The sequence below is a fragment of the Alnus glutinosa genome, chromosome 12 (assembly GCF_958979055.1).
Source record: "Alnus glutinosa chromosome 12, dhAlnGlut1.1, whole genome shotgun sequence".
NCBI lineage: Eukaryota > Viridiplantae > Streptophyta > Magnoliopsida > Fagales > Betulaceae > Alnus > Alnus glutinosa.
Window position 1 is genome coordinate 14,806,050 of NC_084897.1, and position 18,714 is coordinate 14,824,763.

At 41.3% G+C, this 18,714-nt stretch overlaps 1 protein-coding gene across 2 annotated transcripts in view; it reads right to left on the bottom strand.

Moving 5' to 3' along the window:
- Window positions 1-18,714, bottom strand: part of LOC133851517 (sterol 3-beta-glucosyltransferase UGT80A2-like) — a 74,244-nt gene that overhangs the window by 12,553 nt on the left and 42,977 nt on the right. For both annotated transcript variants that reach the window (XM_062287963.1, XM_062287961.1), the window contains exons 9-11: window positions 16,181-16,311; window positions 6,294-6,396; window positions 6,089-6,165 (exon numbers count right to left, since the gene is read on the bottom strand). In XM_062287963.1, the coding sequence (XP_062143947.1) occupies window positions 6,089-6,165; window positions 6,294-6,396; window positions 16,181-16,311 (311 nt within the window). The remainder of the gene's footprint in view (window positions 1-6,088; window positions 6,166-6,293; window positions 6,397-16,180; window positions 16,312-18,714) is intronic.

Below are 18,714 nucleotides of genomic sequence, written 5' to 3' on the forward strand. Positions count from 1 at the left end.
TGGCAAAACCCAAGGCAAACAAAGAGAAACTAGAGACCACATCTCCCATAACTAATACATAATTCACCATTCACCACTGCTTTTTCTCAAACAGCACAAAATCACAATGGTCTTTGTCCAAGTCCTCAAATTATTGATAGGGGGGATATTCCCACAAAATGTTTAGTATCTGTTAGAATAATATATTAGGGTTTGAGGGTATTGTGGTCATTGTAATATTCTCCAAAGCCTATATAATAATATGTGAGGTAGGCTACGTATGACAACATAACGTGCCTCCTTTTTCTTTTCACAAAAACCCTAACAACATGGTATCAGAGCCTAAGGTTTAATCTTAGGGATTAATTCCGTTCTTCATACTATACCCTATTCTCTAAATTATTATTATTATTATTTTATTATTTTTTCTTTTCTTTTCTTTTCTTTTCCCTTGTTTGTCGTCATTCACGACAGAACCATAGAAACCCCAAAGACCTGATTGTACTGCTTCTCGAAGGAATCTAAGGCACTGGGCTTCATGCCCGTGTCTGGCAAGCGGCGGCGGCGCAATCACGGTTATTAGTGGCGTGATCTCACCGTCATGGTTTGCTCCGTTGAGTTGCTCTGTTGGTTTGCTCCGTTGGTTGTCGTCGGTGTTGGTTGCGATGGCCGGAGCTGTGCTTAGTGGTGGCGTCGGTGCAGTCTGTGGAGGTTGACGTCGACTGCGGTTGCCGGAGCCACGTTTAGTGGTGGTGTGGCTCTCCCGGTGGTTGTTCAGTGCGTGGGTTCCGTGGAGATTGGACTGACGTGGTCACCAGCCGTCTCGGTTGTCGCTGCAGAGGATCTGTGTCGGGCCGGGTCACTCAAACCCGCACGGGTTAGCCCAGTCCATTCGGTTCAGTTCCGCCAGCTCCGTGTTCCGGTCAACCCGACCCGGTTTCAACTCGATCCAGTTCATCCAGTTCCAGACCCGGTTCAGACATTCAAGATCCGGTTCATCCAGTTCCCAACCCGGTTCAGCCCATTTTAGACCAGTTCAGCTTGGTTCAAGTCGGTTCAGGCCCATTTTACACACTTTATTGCTTGTGTTGTGTTTTTTTTTTGGGCTCTCTTCTTCGTGTTGGTACACTTTGGGGTAGTGTCGACTCAGCATGACTACTCCTACTAAATCAGATATACCCACTTCAGCTTCTATGGGTAATATACCACTGACATCCGTGAAATTAAATGGCAAAAATTATGTCTATTGGGCACGTTCTGTTGAGGTATCCTTGCGCGGGAAGGGTTTGTATACTCATTTGCAATCAGGCAAACCGACTGATTCTACTTCCACCAGCCTTTGGGATCAGGAAGACAATCAGATTATCTCTCTTATGCTGAACAGTGTTGAACCTCACATTGGATCCTCGTGCATTTATCTTCCTACTGCCAAGGATATTTGGGATCATCTTAGTCATATGTATTCTGGTACTGGCAATATTACTCGCATTTATGAAGTCTGCAAACAATACTTTGGACTCGAGCAAGGTGCTCAGCCTGTGGACGAGTATTACAATCAGGTTGTGGCCATCTGTAAGGAGCGGGACATGTATTAACCACTCTCAACTGATCTACAGAAAATGGGCAAGCAACGTCAAGATGTGGATGTGGTTCGGTTTCTTCTTGGTTTGAAACCTGAGTATGAGTCAGTTCGTGCACAGATCTTGGGTAGTTCAGATCTCCCATCTCTTCCTGAGGTTTTTTCTCGTATTCAGCGTGCTACTCTATCTGATCATGGCCCTGTGTTGAATTCTGACCGTGAGGGTGATCGCGCTGCTTTTATTGCTGCCCGTGGTGGTTCTGGTAGTTCCCGTGGAGGACGTGTCAGTAGAGGATGTCGTGGTTTTCGCGGTGGACGTGATTCTCGAGGTAGTGGTCGTACGGGCGGTCGTGGGTCTCGCAAATGCACTCATTGTGGCCGAAACAATCATTCCGTGGATTATTGTTGGGATCTACATGGCACACCATCTGGGTTTGCCAATCAGGTGTCTTCTCAAGCAGATTCTCTAGCCACCTCTGGACCCCCTGCTCCGTCCAGCCTCAATTTGGAGTGTGATGTCATCTCCATTCCGAAAGATGAGTATGCTCAGTTCATGGCCCATAAGCAAGCTTCTTCCTCTTCCACTGCTACTCTTGCTCAGTCAGGTACTGCATCTCGCTGTCTTTTATCCTCCACTAGCAACCCATGGGTTATCGATTCTGGCGCAAATGAACACATGACTGGTTCGTCCACTTCCCTTTCTGATTATCATTCTGTTGTTACACCTAAAAGTGTCACTCTTGCTAATGGTTCCCTCTCCCAAGTGGCCGGCTCAGGCACTACCCATTTGAGTCCTGACATTGAGTCGTTGTCTGTTCTACATGTTCCCGGTTTTCCCTTTAATTTGCTATCTATTAGTAAAATTACCAAAGCCCTTCATTGTTCAGTTAGTTTTTACCCCTCTTTGTGCATTTTTCAGGATCTCAAGACGAAGAGGATGATTGGTATGGGGCATGAAGTTGGTGGCTTATATTATCTGGACCTCGCACCTACACCCGCCTCTCGTGCTTTGCAGTCCTCGGCCTCCGCTCTTCAATGGCATTGTCGTCTTGGTCATCCGTCTCTGCCTACTTTGAAGCATCAAGTCCCAAGTCTTCGTTCTGAGTTGTCTGTGTCTTGTGAAGCTTGTCAGCTTAGTAAGCATCGTCGTGTTTCTTTTCCGTCTAGAGTTGTCCGTAGGGTTTCGAGTCCTTTTGAGTTGGTTCATTCTGATGTATGGGGTCCCATTAATATCGCGTCCAATAAATCCCATTATTTTGTGACTTTTGTGGATGATTTTTCCCGTATGACATGGTTATTTTTAATGAAAAATCGTACTGAGCTATTCTCTATTTTTCAAATTTTCCGCAATATGGTTAAAACTCAATTTGCTCAGAAAATCCGTCTCTTGCGTTCGGATAATGCCAAAGAATACACATCTCGTCATTTTACCTCTTATTTGTCTGATAAAGGCATTATCCATCAAACCTCTTGTGCTCACACTCCACAACAAAATGGTGTGGCCGAACGCAAGAATCGTCATTTATTGGATGTTACACGTTGTCTCTTGTCTCATATGCATGTCCCCAAACAATTTTGGAGTGATGCTGTTCTCACTGCTTGTTATCTCATTAATAGGATGCCCTCCTCAGTCTTAGATGGTGTTTCTCCTCGTTCCCTTTTATATCCTTCTTCCTCCCCGTTCTCCTTGCCCCTTAAGGTATTTGGGTGTGTTTGCTTTGTCCATAATTTAGGTCCCGGTTTTGATAAACTTGACCCTCGTGCTACTAAATGTGTATTTCTTGGATATTCCTCCACTCAGAAAGGATATCGTTGCTATAGTCCTATTCTTCGACGCTACTTCACTAGCGCCGATGTCACATTTGTCGAGTCTCTCCCCTATTTCCCTGCTACAACTTCTTTGGGTGACTCTTTTCTCGCACCTGATGCTGCGTCCATTCCGCTGCCTGTTCCATTTCTCTCTGAGCCTGCCTCTGCTCCTCCAGTCTTGTCGCCACCACACTCGCCTGCCCCACTCCAGGTTTATACGCGTCGACCACGCCCATCAGCTCCTGCTCCTCCACCATCATCCTCACCGTCTTCAGATCCAGTGTTTCCACCTGCATCAGACTCCTTGCCCATTGCCCTACGGAAAGGTACACGTTCTTGCACTACTCACCATCCTATCAGTCCGTTTGTATCCACTAGTTCTTTATCTCCTTCACTATCTTGTTTTATTTCCCACCTCTCTAGTATTTGCATTCCAAAGACAGTGCATGATGCTTTATCTCACTCCGGTTGGAGGCAAGCTATGGAATTGGAAATGAGCGCCTTGCATCAAAATGGGACGTGGGAGCTTGTTCCTTTACCACCTCATAAGAAGACTGTTGGTTGCAAATGGGTCTTCACAGTTAAGTTTAATCCTGATGGTTCTATTGACCGATTGAAAGCTCGGCTGGTTGCTAAAGGCTATACACAAACGTATGGTATTGATTATGATGAAACTTTCTCACCCGTTGCCAAAATTTCTTCTGTTCGTGTTCTTATTTCTTTGGCTGCTACTCTGGATTGGCCCTTGTTTCAATTGGATGTCAAAAATGCCTTTTTGCATGGGGATTTGCATGAGGAGGTTTATATGGAGCAACCACCTGGGTTTGTTGCTCAGGGGGAGTCTCCAGGCCGTGTCTGTAAGTTGAAAAAGGCATTTTATGGTCTCAAGCAATCACCGAGGGCATGGTTTGGAAAATTCTCTGAAGCAGTATTGAAGTTTGGTCTTCAGAGATGTCAGACGGATCATTCAGTATTTACTTACACACTAGTGCAGGCTATATATTTCTTGTGGTATATGTAGATGATATTGTTATTACTGGAGATGATTCAGAAGGCATTGCTCGTTTAAAACAGTTTCTACAACAGCAGTTTCATACAAAGGATTTGGGCAAACTTCGATATTTCCTTGGTATTGAAGTTGCTAGATCTCGAACAGGTATCAACTTATCTCAGAGAAAGTATGCACTTGATTTATTAGAAGAGACAGGTCTCTTGGGTTCTCGACCAGTTGATGTTCCGATGGATCCAAATAAGAAATTATTGAAGGGTGAAGGTGAATTATTTGAAGATCCTGGCAGGTATCGCCGTCTAGTTTGGAAGTTGAACTATCTTACTATCACCAGGCCAGATATCTCATATGCAGTTAGTGTTGTTAGTCAGTTCTTGGAGGCTCCTCGGGTTTCACATTGGGAAGCTGTTACTCGCATTCTTCGGTATTTGAAGAGAGCCCCTGGTCTAGGAATACTATATAGACCAAATGGACATCTTAGAGTCGAAGGTTTTACTGATGCAGATTGGGCAGGTTCTCCTTCAGATAGACGGTCTACTACAGGTTATTGCACATTCTTTGGTGGTAAACTTGTCACTTGGAAGAGTAAGAAACAAACAGTAGTGGCACGATCTAGTGCTGAAGCAGAGTACAGGGCAATGGCTCATACTGCTACTGAATTGACCTGGTTACAACATTTCCTTCAAGAGATTGGGTTCTCAGCTCCTACTCCTATTCCGTTATTTTGTGATAATCAGGCTGCTTTACATATTGCATCTAACCCAGTTTTTCATGAAAGGACTAAGCATATTGAGGTTGATTGTCATTTCATCAGAGACAAGATACTCGATGGAGATATATCTACAGCATACGTGGTCTGGAGACCAGTTAGCTGATGTGTTTACAAAAGCTTTGTGTCAGAACCAGTTATAGTGTATTTGTAACAAGCTGGGCTTATATGATATATATGCTCCAGCTTGAGGGGGAGAGTTAGAATAATATATTAGGGTTTGAGGGTATTGTGGTCATTGTAATATTCTCCAAAGCCTATATAATAATATGTGAGGTAGGCTACGTATGACAACATAACATGCCTCCTTTTTCTTTTCACAAAAACCCTAACAACAGTATCATTTGCATAATTCCTTTTCTACTAAACTCCAACCATCCCTAGACCTATTTCACATTTAACCACGAATAATAAATCCTAATAGAGTGCTTCATATTGAAGATCCTGCATCGTGAAGCCAAGAAAACATGACCACTAAAGTCTTGAGGATGTATCATTATTGCAAACTGTCAGAGACTAGTACAACGGGGGGTCAGGCCCCATAAGTCTTTTATTTCTTGTTTAACATTATTGACACATTATACATTGGCCTGGTCAAATTAAGAATCCCCGAACCCCATAAATTCATAGGACCTTGACAACAGAAGAAGTTATCCAATGTGGCCCCCTCAATGACCTTTTTCTGGATCTGTCCCACAAACTGGAAACTTTTTGTTTCAAATCCCTCAAATCAAATTGTATATAGAATATTATATTGAGCAGAAACCAGAATGGAAGAGCCCAAATACACAGATCTTAGAAGGAAACCATTTCTATGCCTAACTGCCAAGAACTCTAACAAAGAAATCATGCCAGCCTAGCATTTGAGAAACTGATTCTGCAATATCAATGCCGTCACACCTCAACATAATAAGAATCAATGAAGAAAATATGGAGAGTTTACCACTGCGATGCATCTTGGGAATAGCCAATCATGCGGGCAATTGTCCAGTAAGTACACAAAGTCCTTCGGTTCTGCCACTGAAATAAGTAAATTGTTCATATATTATGTGCTTCCACAATTTAAAAGTTTCCCAAGTAATTAATAGTGGTAAATTTTTAGTCAAATAAACTCAATGCAATGAAACAGCATAGGAAACAAGACCTACAATTTCCAAGACCACCCCAGCCTTTGTTAATGATGCCTCTTTGCCGAGTGATTTCCAACGCTCCAACTATAATGTTGGTCATTTTCTCTGGTTCTTGAACAGGCTGTTGCAAGCTCATTAACAGATTAGGAAGGAAAGAGACATATTATAATTCAATCTAAATTCACCTTTTACATCCTAGATCCGTGAGTGCTGTGGACACTTCAATAAAATGCCATACCATATTTGATAGCATACAGAATCCAGAAAACATCAGAATTATTAGCCAGAGCTTGCATAGTTTGTCTCTATAAAGCATGGAAGCTTACCAAAACTTAAATTTCCAATCGGAAAAACCACATACTTATTACCAATATTACAAAGAATCTAACAACTCATAATCCTTTTCTTATTCAATTCCTTAATATCCTATAACTCAACTAAACTAAGCCCTAATCCCACCTATTTTGGATTGGCCACAAAGGACACCACTAGGCCTTATTTACAGCCATGTTCTTCGTTACATCTCTAACAATCATTTCTTCCCCTAAAACTTTGACTCACGTCATTCTTGGCCTCTCTTGGCGCATTTTATTGATTCCACATTAATATAGTCACTATCTTGCACTGGTGCATTTATAGACTTTGGTTTTACATGTCTAAACTATATCAAACCACTCTTCCCTAATTAATCTTCAACTGGAACCACTCTCACCTTGTCACAAATAATTATACTCCTTATCCTACCATTCCTAGTGTTGCACACATCCATCTTTACAATCTTCCTCTGCCAAACTGATTTTATAGACATGTTTTTTTTCTTCTTATTTTTCTTTTTTTTAAGTAATACAGAGAAACAACAACTAAATAGGGGGGATCCATCCCACTATCTAAGGGGATAAACAGGCGGGATTGGGTGGAGATGGGAATGCATCCGAAGAAGCATCTGGATGCGGCCCATTTTGTCGCATGGTGGGCACAGAAGTTAGCACTTATGTTGATCTTCCTTGCTTCCCAAGAAGAGAGAGCATGTGACCGGGCTATGAGACGGCAGTGATCACTATAAGAGAATCGCCTTTTAAGACAAAATGCTTCAGGTTCAAAGAAGGTTCCAACCAGGCTGCGAGGAAGGCTGCCAAGGCCTGCCAGTGTCAAGGTCACAAGGGGGGGAGGCATCAATCACAACTAGGATAATAAGGCCATTGGAGTTTCGGTAGCAAGCTAAGAAGGAGTCTCTAACAGACGTATCAAAATTGATCTTGAAGACATTTGGAGGAGGGGGTTGTTGTGGTGTGCCTTGAATCAAGGAAAGTGGGGCCTGTTACTTGTTCCTTTTTTGTTTTGGAGTTGCATGTGTTGGCCGACTTAAATGCCTCAAAGTCCTCCTAGGTGTAGGAGTTTGAGATTGACTTGGAGAAGGTTATAAAAGGAGTAGTCCTCTTTGAGGGACTATGCGACTCAAGCCAAAGAGAGTAAGGCGCCGTAGAGGTGTGTGCAAAAATTGAGAGAAAGAAGGTGAGAGCACTAAAAGAAAGAGAGGTTTTTTTCTTTTTTGTTATTATTATCCTTTTGGGTAAAAGTGAGAATTTGATATATTGGGGCTTTGGGTTTGAGTGGTTTTCTCACCCTGTTATTCTCTTGTACTCACCTTTTGGTAATGAATTTTCTCTGGGATGCCTCCGCCAGTAAACGTACCACATATTGAGGGAACCGCTTAAATCTTGGTGTCGTGTGTGATTGATTTAATTTTGTTGTCTTCTTATTTTTCGCATCTCATGAGTCTTGGGAAATATGATTAATTTCCTAACAACTGGTATCAGAGCTTTTGGTTCCAGTAGGAGTGATGGCAGTAGAAGAAGTAAAGATTGGAATCGAAAAGTTCAACGGCACAAATTTTGGGTATTGGAAGATGCAGATTGAAGATATTCTTTATGGGAATGAACTCTATCAACCTCTTTTAGGGGAACAACCCAACGACATGTATGATAGATAGTGGGCTCTGCTTGATCGTAAGGCCCTAGCAGTTATCAAGTTATCACTGTCAATATCAGTTGCACACAGTGTTGTGAATGAGAAGACCACAGTGGATCTAATGGCAGCTTTGTCAGATATATATGAAAAACCATATGCTAACAAGAAGGTGCATCTGATGAATAAATTGTTCAACCTAAAGATGACAGAAGAGGCTTTGGTGGCGCAACATCTGAATGAATTCAATACAATCAAAAATCAATTGCCTTCCGTGGAAATTGATTTTGATGATGAGATCCGCGCATTGATTGTCTTTGCATCTTTGCCAAACAGTTGGGAGGCCATGAGAATGGCTGTGAGCAGTTCTGAAGGGAACAGTAAACTCAAGTATGAGATTTGATTCTAAGTGAGAAGATGCGCAAAAGGGATTCTAGCGAAGCCTCATGTTCTGGTACTGTCTTAAACCTTGAGACAAGGGGTAGAAGATACGGCAAAAACTCTGGACGAGATAGATCACGATCCATAAAAGGTATAAGCGAATCCGGATCTGGTAACAAACCAGAATGCTGGAATTGTGGGAAGACTGGCCACTTTAAGAAGAACTGCAAGGAACCAAGGAAGAAGGCTGGGAACGACTCTGCAAAAGTGGTGACAGAAGAAGTATATGATGCCCTAATTCTCACTGTCGACAGTCGTCTTGATTCTTGGGTCTTGGACTCAGCAGCTTCTTTCCATACCACTGCAATCCGTGAAATTCTCGAAAACTATGTTGCTGGAGATTTCAGAAAGGTTTACTTGGCTGACGGATTGGCGTTGGATATTGTGGGCATGGGTGATGTTCGCATTAGAGTCCACAGTGACTCGATATAGAAACTACAAAAAGTCAAACATGTTCCAAAACTGAAAGAGAATTTGATTTCAGTGGGACAACTGGATGAAGAAGGACATGCTATTAGCTTTCACGGTGGTAGGTGGAAAGTTAGCACGGAAGCTAGAATTTTAGCTCGTGGATACAAGACAAGTACTCTCTATACGACTACAAATATTAGAGATACAGTTAATGAGGCCTTTGACCATAGGTTTTGGGATGATCAAAACCGAAAGATCATTAGAAGTAGGAAAATTACTTTTAATGAACAAGATGTGTACAAGGACAAGTCAAGTGCAGAACCTGTGGGTATAGAGTCGGAATCTAAGAAGTCTCAGTTTGTCAACTTAGATAAGGCAATGACTAACAGCCAGAAAGGAAAACAAGTCGTGGAGGTGGAGCTTGATGAACAGTGTTCACTCACGGATGAATGTGATGACGAAAAATCTTCAAGAAATTCACAGCACCGAGAAGAGCCTTATTCTTTAGCAAGAAGCAGAGAAAAACATGATCGAAAAGCATCAGAGAGGTATGGCTTTGAGGATATGGTTTCCTTTGCTCTGACAGCTAGTAGTGGAGATCCATTGTCTATTCAGGGTGGTATGCTGAAAGAGGTGGAGTTACTACAGAATGGTAAAACTTGGGGGTCAGGAGGATTGCTCAAGGGAAAGAAGGCTAAATGGTGCAGATGGGTCTACAGGAAGAAAGAGTCATCAGAGAAAGCTATGTGGCCAAGTGGACTGGTAAAGAAGCATGGTGTTATGTCTAAACTATGTCCTATGCTCAAGTTCAAGAGAAGCTTGGACTTGAGTGGTACTTGTGAATTATAATAAGTGTTGAATGTTACACATTCAAGCCCCTTAATTTACATATGTTAAGCTCTTAGTTTTGTTGTAGTTCGATGTTTTGTGTTGTTTTTGTGTTTTCTTGTATTTTATAGGTTTTAGAAGAAAATCCATCAAATTCCAAGATTATAACGAAGTCGGCAAACTTTTTTTTTGATAAGTAAGAATTTCATTAAAAAAGCGTAAGGCGCCCCTTAGTACACAGGGAGTATACAAAGGAAGAGCCCAGCTAGCCCAAAAAGCAGAACCCAACAAGACCCTCAGAAACCCCAAAACCCAACAACACCCAAAACCCTCGAGAGCCCCAAAACCCAAAACAGTAAAAGCCCCCATTAAACACCCAAATAACAACAAAACCCTAAAGAAACCCAAAACCCAACAACAGAAAAAGGCCCCAAAAGAACCCAACCTAGAAAAAAAAAAAAAAAAAAAAAAAAAACCCGCAGACACGGTGGCGCGTGGACCCACGCGCACCGACGCCGAAGAGAAACCTCCGGAAAACCCACAGAAGTCGCGGAAAGCGCCGGTGAAGCCGCCGGAGGTGCCCGTGCGCGGTGAAGAGGACCCAAACTCCGCAGATCTAACACCCAAACTTCAGAAAACGCCCACGGCCACGCACTCCGGCTCCGGCGCGTGACAGTCACCCGCAGCTGCTACGGCGGCGGGGAAAAGCCGGACCACGACGGAGAACCCTCCAGAGAAGCACGAGCACGTAGGTGAGGACCCAAGCACTGTAGATCTACTACCCAAGGAGCAAAAGAACCCATCAACCATACACAACGGCGCGGCGGCCATCAAAAAGACTGGAGTAGGCCGGCAGTCCTCTGGCGGGACGCGAGAGCACCGGAGAAACCCAACCACCGTCGAACTACACCCAAGAAGAAGAGAACCCCAAGCTAAAAGACTAAAAAAGAAAAGCACAAGGAGGAAGGGACCAGAAGAGGAGGAGGGAGGGAGGGAGAACCCTCCCTCCCTCAAGACAGTTTTCACTGGGAGGGAGACCTAGGGGTTTTTTCTGTGAGAGAGAACAAAATCAGACTTTTGTTTCCAAATCAATTTTGAATTTAAGAAAAGAGAAGTCAGCAAAAATTCGTTATTTTTGGAAAGAATCTAGAATGAGCACGTCTCAGTAATTTAATCATAACTTTTGCCTCAAGTATCAAATTGCGACCAAGTTAGTAGCGTTGGAAAGCTAATAAAAAATTGAACAAATATATCACAAATAGGTTTTTCCTATTTCGGATGTTTACTATGCCAAAATTGCCCCGCAATAAAGAACCGCAACTACTTGGATTGAAATTCCAGAAAAGGAAAAGACTTGTACTTATTCTATTTAGACTAGGAGACCTATTTACAATTTTTCTAGGATTTCTAGGGCTTCTAGAGCTTCTCTAATCCCTATAAATAGACCTCTAACCTTTGAAAAGAAAACACACAAGCTTTGAGGAAGAATTGGAGGCTACTTCAAGAAAGATTTTGGTTTTTCTTTCTTCTTTTATTTATTTTCTATATGTATATAATTTTAGTCAATATTAGTTGTAACTAATATTTTAGTTAGGGCTCGATTGAAGCCCTAATCATGTCTCTTTAAGTTTTTCAATTTGCGTTGCTACAATTTATATATTGATGTTTAACTTGATTAATTCTAGTTTCTTGAATTCCTCGCATGTTTATGTTTGGCCATCATATGCATGTGGTATAGATTTGTTATTTATGTCAATTTGGTTGACCGAGTCCTGGGCATAATAGAGTAACGAAAGAACCCCGTCACAGGTTCTTGGATTAATCAACATAAAGACAACTGGAATAGATACCATATTCCAATCTGAGTGTGTTTACCGATTTTCATAGATTTATGCTTCCTTGAAGAACAACTTAGTAGATATCATGCTAAATCCTTCAAGGAAAAAAAGAGTTAGAGTAGATACCATGCTTAACTCGTTGCTTAGGGAAATCAATAGGTTTAAGAGAATATATCATTCCCTTGTGACTAGTAAACATTAAGCATCATGTTATGATTGTAGTATTGTGCACATTGCGAATCTTATTTGAGTATGATTAGCGGTGGATATCGAAGCCCTACCTTTTCTTCTTATTATTTTTAATTCAATATTTTATCACGTCTTATTCAATATATCTCTTTCAGGAATTTCTCTTTAAATACAATTTATACCAATCCTAGTGGGAATCATCTCGTATTTGCCTACTATACTATTGTTTTAATCTTGTGCACTTGCGAGTAAAACGTACAAATATTTATCAATTTATTTAAGTAGATATTTGCACAACAAATTATGATTGCCCTTGAGGGCAATGGGCGGAGGCATTCTGAGAGGTGATTGTTGCAACTTGATGGGATTCAAGTCATGGTGGAGATTGTTGTGGTGTGCCTTGAATCAAGGAAAGTGGGGCCCGTAACTTGTTCCTTTTGTTGTTTTGGAGTTGCATGTGTTGGCCGACTTAAATGTCTCAAAGTCCTCCTAGGTGTAGAAGTTTGAGATTGACTTGGAGAAGGTTATGTTGACCGACTTTTCATGCTACAAAAGGAGTAGTCCTCTTTGAGGGACTGTGCGACTCAAGCCAAAGAGAGTAAGGCACCACAAAGGTGTGCAAAAATTGAGAGAAAAAGAAGGTGAGAGCACTAAAGAAAGAGAGGTTTTTTTTCTTTTTTGTTATTATTCTCCTTTTGGGTAAAAGTGAGAATTTGGTGTATTAGGGCTTTGGGTTTGAATGGTTTTCTCACCCTGTTACTCTCTTATACTCACCTTTTGATAATGAATTTTCTCCGAGTTGCCTCCACCAGTGGACGTACTTCATATTGCGAGAACCACTCAAATCTTGGTGTCGTGTGTGATTGATTTAATTTTTTGCCTACTTATTTTTCGCATCTCACAGGTCTTGGAAAATAGGATTAATTTCCTAACAGGGGCTGCCATCTCTTCACCAAGGGCTGAGACATGGATTTCCACGCTTGAAGATGCTCCAAATGAAATCTTCTTGACAGATCTGGCTAAAGAGATAGCCACTAGAAGGGAGTTGTCATGATGAGCTTAGTTTCGGGAGAACCAAAGCAAGTCGCAGGTAACCACAGCAAAAATCTGGAAAAGATGATGCTCAACTAAAGGGATGACAAGCAGTTTACTCAGGTTCAGAATCATACTGATCAGTCTATCAGGGAGGAGATGCCCAGAGCTTGAGAGTTGAGAGGCCAAAAGGATTCTCTCCAAACCCCTCAAGCAAAAATGTAGTTCAAAAAGAGATGGACCATGGTCATCACATGTTGTGCAAAGGGGGCACAGGAGGTCAGAACAGGGATTGGAAAGGAGAGGAGAAATGAGTACCTTGGTTGGAAGCATATTCCAAGTGGTTTCAGCCACCCCCGTTTCGCCACTTAGGGGTCGTTCGGCCACCCCCAAAAGGCACAATGGCGGTGGCTCGAGCCACCAATTATATATGTTTTTTTTTTTTTAAGTTTTTTAATGGTTTTTTAATTATTTTAAATTTTTAGCTTTTTATACATTTTTTAAATTTTTAATGACTTTTTAAATTTTTAATATGAGATATGTCCATGTGTTAGTTTCTTATTGGGTTGGCGTGGACTTCCATCAATTTTATGGATGAATTTTGGACAGAAGTACCATCTCTGCTTTTAGCAATAAGTGAGGTACCATCTGCGATACAAATTGAAATTGAGGTGGGTAAAAATAAAGTCTTGAAACCACAAGGGGTAATGAGTGTTTAACCCTAAAATGGATGCATATCACAATAATAATGAGAATAAAATTAGGGAATCAGGAATTGATTATGTTTCCTAACGTCCCTTCATGTGAAAACATGCACATAAAAGGTTACGCAATTACAGTTTACCTACAATATGCACTTTCATCTCCTAAGCTTTAAAGAATAAAATACTTCAAAAAAGTGAGAACATTAGTCAGTCACATACTTGTCATGCAGAGTTTGGCATATACTCCGGCTACCTTTTGATCCTAGCTAGAAATATGACCATTGTTAGAAGAGTTATTAGGGTTTGTGAGAGTCATTAGGGTTTGTGGGTATTTTGGTCATTGTCATATTTATCTAAACCTATATAATAAGATGTGTGAGATAGGCTACATAACAACAATAACAAGTGTAACGTGCCTCCTCCTTTTCTGTCTAAACCGTTCATACAAACTAAAACATGGTATCAAAACCTAAGGTTTAGATCCTTGGTCCTTTGTTTGTAGTCTTAGTTTTCTCTCTATTTTTGGTTTTTCCTCTCTCATCCCTTCACGTCTTGGTGTGTCTCTCTTTGATGGCAGAACCGCTAGCGGTGCCTTGATGAAGCTCTAAAAGAGCTATTCATGGTGATCTCCAGTTTTTTTTTTTTTTTTAAAAAAAAAAAAAAAAAAAAAAAAAAAAAAAAAAAAAAAAACCAAATCTGTGGTAGAAAAAAAAAAAAAAAGTTTGCTGTGCGTTTTCGTGGTGGTGCAGTGGTCTTCGGCGGTGTTTGCAACGTTATTGGTTGTCGGTGGCATCAATCGGTGCTTTCATGGAGGCCACCGGCAAGGGCAAGGTCTAAACATCTTTGGCAAGTTCTGGCAGCTTTTGTTGTGTTTGGCAGTGGTTTTTTGTGCTCTCTGACGTTGTATGAGGTGTTTCTAAGGAGTACGACAGTTGTAGTTGGTGTCGAAGGCAAGTTCTGGTTGTTTCCAGCAAGGTCTGGTCGTTGCCGGCAAGTTTCCGACGAGTTGGTAGAGAAGACAATCCCTGTTTGGTTCTGGTTGCTTGTTCTTCCCTATCCTAGATAAAGATAGCTGGAGTAGTGTTTGACTGGTTTGCTGGTTCTTGGCCGGTTCAGATGGTTTTCATCTGGTTCAGTACAAATTTTATCCAGTTCAGTACATTTCAGGTCTGGTTCAGTAGTTTTCTTACTGGTTCAGAGCATATTCTAACAGGTCCATCTCCTTTCTCGTCCGGTTAGGTATTTTTATCCTCGTTCAGCATCTTTTAGAGCCGGTTCAGTGAGTTTCAAGGCCGATTTGTTTCTAGGCCGGTTCATGGAGTTTTAGCCAATTCTTGTTGGTTTGGGCTACATGGAGCTCCAACGGGTTTGTTGCTCAGTGGCAGTACCAGAGTAGTGTTTACAAGTTCGCGTTCAAGTTATCGTCGTTGTTGGTTGACCACAGGAAATGTGATCGTCATTGGTTGTCGAGATCCGACCGGCCTTGGCGTTTGTGGCAAGAACCGACCGGTTATTGGTGTTTTCCGGTGAGATCTGACCGGCCTTGGTGTTTTACGGTGGGTTCCTCTGGTCCTCTGTGTTTTCCGGTGAGATCCTATCAGCCTGTGTTTTGTGTGATATCCAACCGACTATAGGTGTTTGCAATGAGGTCCGACCGGCCTTGGTGTTTTGCGTTGGGTTTCTGACCGGTCCTTGGTGTTTTCCAGTGAGATCCTACTGGCCTTGGTGTTTTGCGGTGAGATCCGACTGCCTGTTGCAGTTTTTCAGCAAGTTTTCGACCTGCGTTGAAGTTTTTAGCGAATTTTCTTTTTATTTTTATTTTTATGTCTTTGTATTGTGTACTCGAAGCTGTTCCAGCATGAGGGGGAGTGTTAAAGTATGTTTTTCGTTTGCTTGTTTCTTTGAAGCTGGGCTTATATGAAATATATATATATATGCTCCAGCTAGAGAGGGAGTATTAGAAGAGTTATTAGGGTTTGTGGGAATTTTCATCATTGTTATATTTCTCTAAACCTATATAATAAGATGTGTGAAGTAGGCTAGGTAATAACAACAAGTGTAACGTGCCTCCACATTTTCTGTCTAAACAGGTCATGCAAACTACAATAGCCATAAAGTAATCATTCTCCACAATAATGCTAGGTAGTTAGTTATTAAGTTGATTACACAACGCTCCACCTAAAAGCCCAATAAAGTAGCTTCAGGAAGGCATCAAGGAGGAAGATATAAGCTTTTAAACTTCGTGGTTTATTCAGCGGGTTGTTAAACTATTCAGACTAGAGATTCCAGAATAAATATAAATGACTATACAAATAAGCTATAATCTCTTCAAGACTCGTCTATAATAAATACACCTTCAATCCATTCTCGATAGAAAACAATAATCAAATATCCCTAATATTTCCATATCTTTTGTTGGATGTTATGTTTCACCAAAATTTGAAATCCATAAACAAAATTGAAATAAAAAGTAAAAGTTCAGGGCAAAGAAACTCACAAGGCTACCAAACCCAACATAGATGGGCTCTTTACCAGCTTCAAGCCATTTCACTAGTGAATCTGGAGGTTGATAATTTGACGCAAGGTCAAGAAAACAAAATCCAACTACATCAATGTTAGGTCCCCAATCTGCAAAACAAATAGCTTTTATTAGTATAATGTCCATCAAGTACCAGCATCACAAGCACACCTGCTAGTGCTCAAGATATCAGCAAACAATGAGGATGGAGGCAGTACACCAAAAACAATTTAGCATTGAACTCAGAAGCTTTAAGATAGAAAAAGGCAGTATTGACAGCTGAAGACATGAGATTCGATTAATATTATAAAATGACAAACAAAAGCCTCATATGCAAAGAGAGAGAGTAATATACATGAAGGAATACTAGTTCCACCCAGAACATGTCATTTGAGAACAACCCAACCCAAGTGCAGCCAGAATGCTATCTGACCTACAGTCCCTGAAGATATTTGGTGCAAGATAAAGGAAGAGAAATGGAGGTTCCATCACTTTTGGCATTTCAGGCATTGACTACAAGTTCACCAAAACACGATCATATCCTCACTTTCTTTGGAAAGAATATACAAACCAAATTCATAAGCAATATGGTTCTCAAATAACCTGTATTAGAGAACGTGTAATGGAAGTCTCAAGATTAAGAAATAGGTCCTGATATGTAGAGTTAGGAAGAGATCTCACTTAAATTATAACTATATAGCACCATCAATTTACATCATCTTCAAACTCAAACCACAAAATTAAAAAGGAGAGAACGGAAGGAGACCTGCAGAAAATTTTGAGGCAATTTACATATTATGTAAGGAGATATTTTGAAATTCAAGAACCATAATAAATGCTCATAAAGCCCCAAAACCATTATACGTCATGCCTCTGAAAAAAAATTAAGTTCCTCTTACATAGCGAGGATAAAATTCTCAGCCTGATTATTACCTTCGCTATTTGCATGCATGAAAAATTGAATTTAACTAACTGCAGTATCTGGAATGTCAACTGCTGAAACAACGATGATTACATCCATCATAAAACATCTTCTACATCCATGTGAGGATCTTCAGTCATGCCAATATCATTTCAGCTTTCTCAGCAACTCGGCAGTATCTCATCTCCTCTCCAACTATAACCTGCTCCATCAAAGCTTGCCATTGCACAGACCAGGAAACGGCCCATTTATAAATTGTCCACAAGCATATAGTTGAGACCAGAATATTTTGATAAGCATCCTGCTAGGTTCTTACTCTGTTATCTTTTTCTCCTCGCATTCAGAGGGTGAAAATTCTATGGTGGCCTAGATTCATCACATCTGTATTATAATTATCTCAATACAACTTCTTTTTCCAGTATTTGTCAACAGGAGGGGCACATTCAACTTAAAGCTTTTAATTCTGATGAGGGAATAAACAGCTTAGGGCCCAATTAACGAAAAAGGCCAACTCACTAGAAAGGCTATAAAATTTTAAGAGTCGCCTGCCCTAAGACAGTTATGGCATAGCTACAAGCCCACCATGTGGCACATAATTAGACACCCATCAGGGACCACCTCCAGGGAGCCTTCCATAAAAAGAGTCACATATCCCCAAAAACAGGTATAGCCTCTACACCACAAAAAAAAACTTTCTCTGTTCCACTTTCTTCTCAAACCACTTTACTGACTTAAACATCGGAGGCTCCCCGCCAGCCCCCTTTGGGCTAGCGTAACTCCGACAGTCTTCCCTTGTTTCTCAGGAGCCCATCATCCAGTCCAGTTGTGCAAAAATATGCTTCAACAATTGGCGCCGTCTATGGGAATGATGTTCCACATCTCCTCAAACGTACAATTCGGACTAAGTTGATGGATTCCCTCCTCAGATCTGCATCCATCCATGACAGATCTGCTTTCTTCTGTGGCAGATTTGTGTTCACCCAAGCTAGATCTACAGTTCTCACATACAGTTCCCCCCTTCCTCCTCCAAATACAGGCTTACCTGCATTAGATCTGCCAGCTATGTCCAACCCTCCTTCCTCCAAATATAGGTCTACTTGCATTAGATCTGCAAGCTATGTTCAACTCCCCTTTCTGCTTCGGTGTCTGTAGCCACAAGCACTGCCATGGTCACAAAGACTACACAACCCCAATACACAGGGCGTAATAATTGGAATGTACAAAATCATCTCAAAGGTCCTGGCAAATAGGTTGAAGTCGGTGTTGGGGAAGGTTTCCCATTCTCAGACTGCTTTTATCAAGGGGAGGCAAATATTGGATTCTTTTTTGGTGCCAAATGAATGCGTGGATAGCAGGAGTCGATCTAGAACTCCGGGCATTATTTGTAAGTTGGATTTGGAGAAGGCATATGATCATGTAAGTTGGGAGTTTTTGCTTTATGTTTTGAAGAGATGCGGTTTTGGGGAGAGATGGCGTGGCTAGATTGCTCATTGTATTTCTACTGTTTGTTTTTCCATAAATATCAATGGGTCGCCTTCAGGGTTTTTTCGTAGCTCACGGGGTGTTCGACAAGGGAATCCTTTGTTTCCGC